The sequence below is a fragment of the Ipomoea nil genome, unplaced genomic scaffold (genome assembly GCF_001879475.1).
Source record: "Ipomoea nil cultivar Tokyo-kokei standard unplaced genomic scaffold, Asagao_1.1 scaffold3043, whole genome shotgun sequence".
Taxonomy (NCBI): domain Eukaryota; kingdom Viridiplantae; phylum Streptophyta; class Magnoliopsida; order Solanales; family Convolvulaceae; genus Ipomoea; species Ipomoea nil.
Window position 1 is genome coordinate 1,951,554 of NW_017619471.1, and position 9,992 is coordinate 1,961,545.

At 42.1% G+C, this 9,992-nt stretch overlaps 1 protein-coding gene across 1 annotated transcript; it reads right to left on the reverse strand.

Moving 5' to 3' along the window:
- Nucleotides 1-7,596: 7,596 nt before the first annotated feature.
- On the reverse strand, nt 7,597-9,361 carry LOC109163763 (5'-nucleotidase SurE-like). Its single transcript, XM_019312469.1, has 4 exons — nt 9,347-9,361; nt 8,241-9,156; nt 8,077-8,136; nt 7,597-7,955 (listed from the first exon to the last, which is right to left on the reverse strand). Coding segments are annotated over exons 1-4 (1,155 nt in total). The 5' UTR covers nt 9,349-9,361; the 3' UTR covers nt 7,597-7,778.
- Nucleotides 9,362-9,992: the final 631 nt, after the last annotated feature.

Consider the following 9,992-nt stretch of genomic DNA (forward strand, 5'->3'; position numbering starts at 1 on the left):
TTTTGCTTACCTATATATGATTTCTTGGCTTCTATTTGTTCTTTGATATGAAATGTGAGAGTTTATGCATTTATCTTGTGATATTGCATATCTAGAGCTTGTGTTTATGATTCCTTTGTGCCATTGCTTGGCATTTTCCTTGGTTTAAGTAATTTTGTTGTGTTTGGTGATATTTGGCATGTTTTGGACTTGAATTTATGTTTGGAGAAGAAAATCCCCGAAGGGATTTGTGTAGGATCTTTGGTGTTGTGAATCGTGCTAAGTGTTCAATATTGTGTTTCGTTGAACCGTGTGGTGTCTTGTGTGTTCCTCGGAACTATCTTGAGTTTCCCCGTTGTTGAGCTTGCTAGTTATTATCTTAATGCTAGCGTCATTGTTGTTGTTGGGTGGTGACCCGTCTTTTGATTGAGTGTGTTTCATACCTTCTCTTGCAATTCGTTGTTCGTTTCGTGTGAGTGGTGGTGCGTGTGTGGCTCTACCTGGATTGCACGATTAGTGGTATGGGACACTAGTCACCAAGGTATTGCAGCGGTCCTCGTGGTGGCCGTGACGTGATTTTATGGAGTTGTGGCTGAGTCCACGTGATTGGGGGATAACATTGTGTTATCCGGGCATGTGTTGCCGTGAATTGGTGGGTTTTCGTTGGTGGTCTGTAGGTGGGGGACGACGGTCCCGGCGGAATAAGGTTGGACTTAGCTGTACAGGGGTTTTCTGGAGGTAATGGTTGGCACCGAAGGTACAAGGTTGGGGGTAGCCATAAGGTTGGAACAGGGCATAAGGAAGGCATATCAACTCGTGATGTGTGATGTCACGAGGGCTTGTGAAGCCGGTGTTGTGGTGAGTTCTCTTCTCCCGTGACGTGTGTAGTCACGGAGGCTTGTGGTGTCTTGGCATGTGTTGCCGTTGTGTGAGTCTTTATCCTTGTGTGTGGTTAACCTTTGTGGTTGGGATGTGTTCCCGGTTTTATCCTTGTGAGTGGTGAGTCTTGTGTTGTCTTTTGATTTTGGCTTTTGACTTATATATATGTATTCCGTTTCGAAAATGGTTTTCATATTGTATATCTACCTATTTATGATACTTAACGGTATTGGTGGGTTACCAGCATCTTTCGCTGACCGGGCGTCGCCCCGATGTTTATCTTTGTATCTTTCAGGTGATGCGTAGTCGAGCGCGATGTCTAGAGCCGGTAGCTTAGCACCTGTATCTTTAGACAGTGTTGTTGAGGCCCGTGTGCCCATGTCTTTAGATTGTTCTAGTTTGTTGTCTTTGGGATAGTAGATACACTGCAGATTTTCGCCTTAGCGTATACCAAGTGTGGTATACGTGGCATAACACCCCGTTTTGGATTCCTTTTATCCAGTTATCTTTTTATCTTCCGCTGTGCTAGTGTTTTGTTGTTAATTTGCATGTGTTAAGACTTGTTTTTAAGTCATGTTTTTGGGGGGTGTTACAACGGTGCCCAGTAGAAGGAGGAGGCGGCACAACGTGATTGTTGTTCAGCAAGGCTTCACTGAGCGTCTGCATCATCTGCGTCAGCTAATGGAGATTCTGAGCGAGCTGCTCGTTGGTCGGGGTCTCCGGGGTGCGAGCGCGGGGACGAGGAGGCATCGCAAACTTCTACAACAACAGCGAGGTTACCAAAAGAGAGCAAACAAGCAAGACAGAAAGCAACACACAGCTCACTGCGCAACCTAGAGTCTTAAGCCTAACACTTAGCTTCTTAAGGTCGCATAGAGGTCTCAAAACACACTTAACCACTTAGAAAGTCTAGACTTAACCCTTCCTAGGCTCAAAACCAAGGCTCTGATACGAACTGTAACACCCCCCAAACAAGCTAGATAAAAAGCCTTAACACATGCAGATTAGACAACAAAACTAGCACAGCGGAAGATAAAACGAGAACTGGATAAAAGAAATCCAACGGGGTGTCACGCCACGTCTACCAAACACGGTAAACGCTACGGCAAACAATCTGCAAGTGTAAACATCTATCCTAAAAACATCAGTCTACAACTACATTGGCACACAGGCCACAAAACAGGGATAAAGGTGCTAAGCTACCAGGCACTAGACATCGTGCTCGTCTAAACATCACCTGCAAGATACAAAGATAAACATTGGGACGACGCCCGGTCAGCGATAATGCTGGTAACCCACCAATACCGTTAAGTATCATACATAGATAGATATAAGTTGTAAAACCATTTTCGAAACGGAATACATAAGTATATAAGTCAAAAGCCAAGATCAACAGTCAACACCAGACTCATCACTCACAAAGATAACACGGGAACACATCCCAAACCGCAAAGGTTAACCACAACCCAAAGGAATAAGACAAGATTGATGGCAACACATGCCCTTGTGACTACGCACATCACAAGAAAGAGAATTCACAACAACGGCTACACGAGCCCTCGTGACATCACCCATCACGAGTTGATATGCCTTCCTTATGCCCTGTTCCAACCTTATGGCTACCCCCGACCTTGTACCTTCATGCCAACCATTACCTCCAGGACCCCTGTACTTCTTAGTCCAACCTTTTCCCTCCTGGGACCGTCGTCCCCCACCAACAAACCACCAACAAGACCACCAATTCATAGTACACAAGGTACCGTACACGGCAACACATGCCCGGATAACACATATTATCTCCCAATCACGTGAACCTTACACGAAGGCCACAGCTCCATAATCACATCACGGCCACCACGAGGACCGCTGCAATACCTTGGTGACTAGTGTCCCATACCACTAATTGTGCAATCCAGGTAAAGCCACACACGCACCACCACTCACACGAGTCAATCAACGGATCACAACGAAGGTATGAAACAAACTCAATCAAGGAATGGGTCACAGCCCAACGACAACAACGATGAATAACACAAGTTATCATCAACCAAACGGAAGGTACAAACCACACACACGCTAGCATTAAGACGATAAACTAGCATGCTTAACAACGGAGAAACTCAAAATAGTTTCGAGGAACACACAAGACACCTCTTGGTCCAACGAAACTCAATGTTGAACACTTTGTACGATTCAAGACACCAAAGTCCTACATGGATACCTACAATATAGTTCTAGACATACGAAACATCAAGAAGACGCTCAAATAGTTCCACAAAAGAACAACGGGAAGTCAAAAGACCAAATACCGAGTCAAACGGATCACGGGGAACAAATCCCGAGCAAACACCACCATGTACCCGCGGGTGGACCCACGGGTAGTGCCCTACCCGTGGTTCCGCCGGCGGGAACATATTCCCACAGGGCCGTGTACCCGCGGGTAGGCCGGCGGGTGGTGCCCCGCCTGCCGTTCCGCCCGCAGGAACACTCTTGTTCCACAACAAATCCCTTCGGGGATTTTCTTCTCCAAACACAAATTCAAGTCCAAAACATGCCAAATCTCACCCAATACAACAAAATGACTTGAACCAAGGAAAATGCCAAGCAATGGCACAAAAGAACCCTAAACACAAGCTCTAGATATGCAATATCACAAGACAAATGCATAAACCCTCACATTTCATAGCAAAACACAAGTAGAATCCAAGAAATCACATATAGGTAAGAAAAATAGGTTTTGTAGAGCATGGGTTACCTCTTGTAGACCAAAAGGCTTCACTTTAAACCACAATAAGCTCCCCACAAGGCTTACTTTCCAAACCCACTTCAAGATCAAACCAAAAGATCATAAAGATCCTACCTTTAAGAAAAAGACAACTAAGATGGAACCAAAAAGACAAGATAAACTTAGATCTTACCCTCCTAGATGCCCAAATAGGTGAAAGGTTGAATCTTGGAAGAAAATCTTGAAATCTTGACAAGGGTCTTAACTTGGCTTGGAGAATAAGCCACACTTCTTTTCTAGAGAGAAGGTAGAGCTAATTTCTAAGAATTGTAAGGAATGAAATGGAGAAGCCTTCTAGGTTAGTTTACAATACTAACTCTTGGTGAAAGGACAAGAATACCGTTACTAACCTTTAGAAAGTGTAAGGAACAAGGGAACTCCCCTCAAAGCTCAAGGTACAACACAACTTTAAGGTTGACTAGTCATATACTAATCCTTGAGTATTAAAAATCAGGATTTTAGGAATTAGTTCTTCAAACAAAATAGGATTAATTACTCAATTAATCCATGGATTGAATGTGGATTCTAGACAAACCTACCACTACACATCTACAAGCAGCTCACAGAGTTCTTAGATATATCAAGCAATGTCCAGCTCAGGGTTTATTCTTCTCAGCAAAATCCAGCCTTAGACTAAGTGGATTTGCTGATTCAGATTGGGCAGCCTGTCCTAACACTAGAAGATCTGTTACAGGCTTCTGTATGTTCCTAGGGGAAACACTGATTTCCTGGAAGTCTAAGAAGCAAAGTACAGTCTCTAGATCCTCCTCTAAAGCTGAGTACAGAGCCATAGCCCTTGCTGCCTGTGAGATGTAGTGGTTAACATTCTGATTGGATACACTTCAAGTAGAAATGGAAGGCACAGCCATACTATATTCTGATAGCAAGTCAGCTATAGCTATTGCAGAAAATCCAGTGTTTCATGAGTGCACAAAACACATAGAGATTGACTGCCACCTTATAAGGGAGAAGCTTAAAAAAGGTATCATCCGACTGCTGCACATATCCACTCATAACCAGGTTGCTGACATCTTAACCAAACCCTTGCAACCATTGTTGTTCCAAAATTTCATCTCCAAGCTGGGGCTTCATTCCATATACACTCCAGCTTGCGGGGGGGGGGGGTGGGGTGGGGGGGGGGTAGAAGAGCACTAATCACTACTGTTAAGAGTTAGTTAGACTTCAGACAGTTGTCAAGTTTTGTTAGGAACTGTTAGAGCAGTTTGAACCTTCCTTAGCAGTTAAAAAGCTCTTTGTAACCTCTCAGAATTGAATCTTCTCTTTCAATGAAACAGTGTTCTTTCTTTCTTTTGCTCCTTCATTCGTGTTAGCTCTCGGGTTTAATTTACTCGTACTAGAATGAGCATATGCAGGACATCCAAAAACTCTTAAGATAGAGTAGTTAACAGGATTACCTAACCAAACTTCCTCTGGAATTTTGAAATCAAGGGATGAATGTGGAGATCTATTTACCAAATAGCAAGCAGTAGAAACGGCCTCGACCCAAAAATCACGCCATTTAATTTCCAAAACCCAACATTAGAGAGCATACAACAAGCTCCCTCCAACAGAGTCATGTTCATATGTTCGGCAACACCATTCTGATGGGGTTTACTAGGCAAGGTCTTGTGCCTGACATATGCCATAGTTGAGTGAGATCCGCAACAGACATCGATGAGGATACTGCTACTGAACCTGTCACAGTACTGCCATGCAAGACGTACAAGCTTCCAGAATGAGAAGCTTTCATGAGAACAAGAGAGCATTTTATGACCTTCAGAACTCCACCTCCAGCTATGTACTTGCACTCTAGAGATTCCAAGGTGCCCAAGGATATCAGATTGTGTTTCAAATCAAGAATATACCGAACATTAGTAGAGTTTTAATTTGCACACTTCCAATTCCACTAACCTTGCATTGGGTATCATTACCCAGCAAGACAACTTCACCATCAACCGGTTCTAGAGAGACGAACCAGATAACATAACATCGCTTTCTGAATCAGTCTCAACAACACTAGCTTCAAAGGACTTCTTTTCTCTCTCTTGCTTGTTTTTCAGCTTGAAGCAGTCAGTCACATCATGACCAAGTCAAACATTTCTACGGACTTCTTTTCTCTCTCTTGCTTGTTTTTCAGCTTGAAGCAGTCAGTCACATCATGACCAAGTCAAACATTTCTTGTATTTGTAACAGATCGTATATACTACATCACTATGCAAGGATAATATCAAGTGATTAGTATGGGATAGGATTTGAACATGCAAACTTCCTTATGAAATGCAACAATGATTGCCATCAAACTACAATATGCTTGACATAAAAGATAATTCAAAAGTTAAAAATGTAAAGTAGAGAGTCAATTGAAATTGTTGCTAATACGATGATTTAAATAATATTTTGTATCCTATGGCTGATCTGCTTAGGGGCCAACCTGGGGTGCAAGGGCAGGCTGCTTGCAACTTGCTGCTTGCATCTGTTATGATGAGAGCAATTCCAGGGGAACAGGCCAGTGAGGCTGGGAGCTGAGGTCTGTTCTGTTTGAGGACCCAATGATTGGTTGCTTAGCTGGGTAACCTATGAGGGTTTACAGCCCGTGATGGTACTGACAACAGAAATGATGCTTTAATTAGCTGATCTGCTGGGAAGACTTTTGTTGAAGCTGATCTGTAGATTGTCATAGAGATGAAGCTTTATTTTGCAGGACAGCAGGGCTGATTTGGAGGAATGACATATGGGGATTGCTGGGAGGGAAGCAGCTGGAAGAGATGGACTAGGAGCTGATTTTGGAAAAAGATAGAGTGAGAGGGGGCTGGTCTACACAATTTAGACAAGCTAGCTGGGTCTTTAGTTGTGAATATGTGGGGTGGGGGGCTTGCTCATTAAAAGTTTAGCTCTCCTTGAAGTGAATAAATTTGATCTCCCCATTGGGTTTGTGTTTGAATGGATGAGTTGAGATTGAGCTCCAAGTACAGCACACACCTCGAGATGGGAGTGCTTAAAGAGATGAATCCTTTAGGACTGGAAAAGTATAAAAAAGAAGAAGGAATATGGTGAAGAAGGAAGGATGGTTTTAGGGGAGGTGCTGGAAAAAAAAAAGAAAGAGAAATGAGAAAAAGAGAAAGGAATATGAAGAAAGTAAAGGGGGTTAAAGGGAGTGAGTTTGGAGCTTCATTGCTTAGGTCGGGATCTCAAAGCCCTCCGGACCAAAACATAGTACGCTGCCGAGGGGGTTGATCCTTGGCCTAAGGGTGATAAGGGAGGGAGCCATTGCTCATATCGGGACTCTACAAAGCCCCCCGAGACAAAACATAGTACGCTATGCCACGGGGAGTGAGGCTTGGGTATGAGGGTGGATGGGGATGAGAGTCTTTGCTTAGGTCGGGTCCCTTAAGTTCTCTCGGATAAGACACAGTACGCTGTGCCGGTGGGAATGGGGCTTTGGCCTAAGGGATACTAGGGTAGAAAGGATTCTCTTGGACAAGCATTGGTCCCACCCTTGGTGTGGGACGGGGAGCTTGATATTTGGCTATGGCTTTGAGAATGTATGGTGGAGAGGAGATCATTTAGAAACATCTTGGAGAGCTTCTCTTTAATAAGTTTGAGCCTTTTAAGGCCTTGGCATGACATGACTAACTTCGTGGCTAGCTTGGCTTAGAATGGTCACCTTTTGACCTTTTGTGTAGGCCGAATGGCCATATATAGGATAGGCCGAATGGCCATATATAGGATAAGCCGAATGCCCTTGGTGATGTGAGATGCTTAGAGCCGTGTGAGAGGCTCTAAGTTTGTTCATATGCTTTTTGAGGGGTGGTCACTTTAGGGTCACCATGTACAGACTTACATTTTTTATATCAATATACGCCGGTACTTTAAAAAAAATAATAATAATAATACTTTGTATCACTCATATTATTTTCCACAAATTATAATTACATTTTCCCAACAAAATGAAATTACAACATGCTACAAATTTAAGCAACACCAAAAACAATATAATTAGAAGCTAACATATTAACGTGTTGCAACTTGCAACTAATTAATTAAATGCATGAATCTATTGGTATCGATTAAAATATATATTAAAGAATAATTTTTCCAGCCTAATCAAATACATGAGCTTGTGACTATTGTGGAACTAGCACAACAATTCTGAAGTGGAATCCAAATGATGTGCCTCCCCTTCTTTTTGTAGAGAAGCTTGAAGCTTGCAAGCAAAATTTGAGTGTTCATCCAAAGAAGGCAACCATTTGTTGAAGAATGTTACACCATCTATGTCAGCATTGAACAAAGCACTGATGGGAGTAACAGTTATCTATATAAAATTTAAAAAAAAAAAAAAAAAAAAAAAAAAAAAAGCCATATGTTAATCATAAGACTCCAACAAATTAAATAGCAATGCAAACATAAATATCAAATAAACAAACATTACTTACATATCCTTCTTGAAGGGAAGAATAATCTGTTCCATCTTGATCTACTTGTTTTGCTCTAACCTGTTAGAATGAAAGGAAACAATTTAGACGATATGTTATGAAAACTGAAGAAAAGTAACGATATAGTGAAAAAAAGAAAGGTAATTAAGGGAAAGTGATCTCACTTCTCTAGTGAATAGAAACTGATCCTCCTGAGTGCTAACAACACTTTGTTGTGCAGTTTGTGTTGGAGTCATGTCCATAGTCATAGTTGATAACATCTTCCCTCCTTCTGCTTCACAAGTAACTTGCTTCCACCCTGTTCTGATGAAACTTTTGCCTTGCTTAGTGAGGCGATAACCCTTGTGGTTCACAACATCGGTTGGCACAGTAACATTGAGAAAACAATTAAGGGGATAAGTTTGATTCTTGATATCACCCAATATAGCAGTAATGATGGGTACAAAAGCCTGAGCGGCTAGTGTGAAGTCATGAAGATTGCTCTTTCCATGAACCCAGTCATATGATAGAGAGACAGAGGGAACGCCATTGACGAAAGCCTCTCGGGCAGCAGCAACGGTTCCGGAGTAGACAATGTGATAGCCACAGTTGCTGCCCATATTAATACCGCTTATCACCAAATCAGGGACTGAAGAAAACAGAGCTTTAGAGATACCCAGAGAGGCACAATCTGCCGGAGTTCCGGCAACTGCAAACGCGGTGGCTCCGGCAATGTCGTGAACTCTTTTGGCCTGAATTGCGTGACGCCAGGTAATACTGTGACTAACCGCCGATTTCTCGGAGTCGGGAGCGCAAACGAGGACGTTGAAGCGATTAGTGGAGACGAGGACGCTAACCAGAGCTCTCAACCCAGGAGCGTCCACTCCGTCGTCGTTGGTCACCATCACTGTGGGCAGATTGTGGGAGTAGTAAACGCCGCCGTTGTTCTCCATCACTGGGCAGATTATATTATGGATGGAAGTGGGAGTTGTTGGGTAGGTGGACGAATTGAAGCAAATTACAGAGCGGAAATTGGATAGTGGTGCTAATGGCCGCAGCATCAGCCCTGTATTTATCGGCGTCATTAGCTGCAGTCTGGGCCTGGTAGGCGGAAGAAATTCGTATCCGGTGGGCGGCTGACCGGAAGAGGAGAATACAAAGCACTCCGTAGAAAGTGAAATGGTTGTCATCATATAGACATGTGAGAATTTGATAAGATGGTGGTCACTGGTCAGAGTGGGGTTCTTCTTGTATATATATATTTATCGGCATCATTTACTGCAGTCTGGGCATCTTGGTTCTGGTACACGCGGAAGAAAATCGTATCCGGTGGGCTGTTGACCGGAAGAGGAGAATAAAATATAGAAAGTGTAATGGTAGTCATCATAGTAGGAAAGTGATAGGTAGTTGCTCATGGGACCTGCTATGTGAGAATTTGATAAGATGGTGGTCACTGGTCAGAGTGGTGGTCAGTGGGTTTTTTTTTTTTTTTTAATAAAAAAAAATTATAATGCCGCCGCCAAAGATGTTCTCTTAAATGATAAAATTGTTCGTATTAATTAATTTTATTTATAATTGTTAATATAATTTTTTTTTTAGTATTACTCACTTTATTGTAATGTAAGTATCTCTCTATATATATTTTTCTTAACCTATTGAAGTACAAAAGTTGTTTGAATATGTGACATTCTATTTAAAAGAGCTACATATATCATTGAGTTACAAACTACTTGATATATTTATTTATATAATTAAATATTATTATTATCAATTAATTAATTAATTACTCACTATTATTGTTAGTGTTTTATTTTAAAAACCCCAATGTATAATTGACAATATTATTATGGCAAATTAAGATAGGGTTTAGCTTGGTGTCTGTTTGTTCTTATAGAAGACTAACTGATCAGTATAATCAACAGACGCACTACCACTGA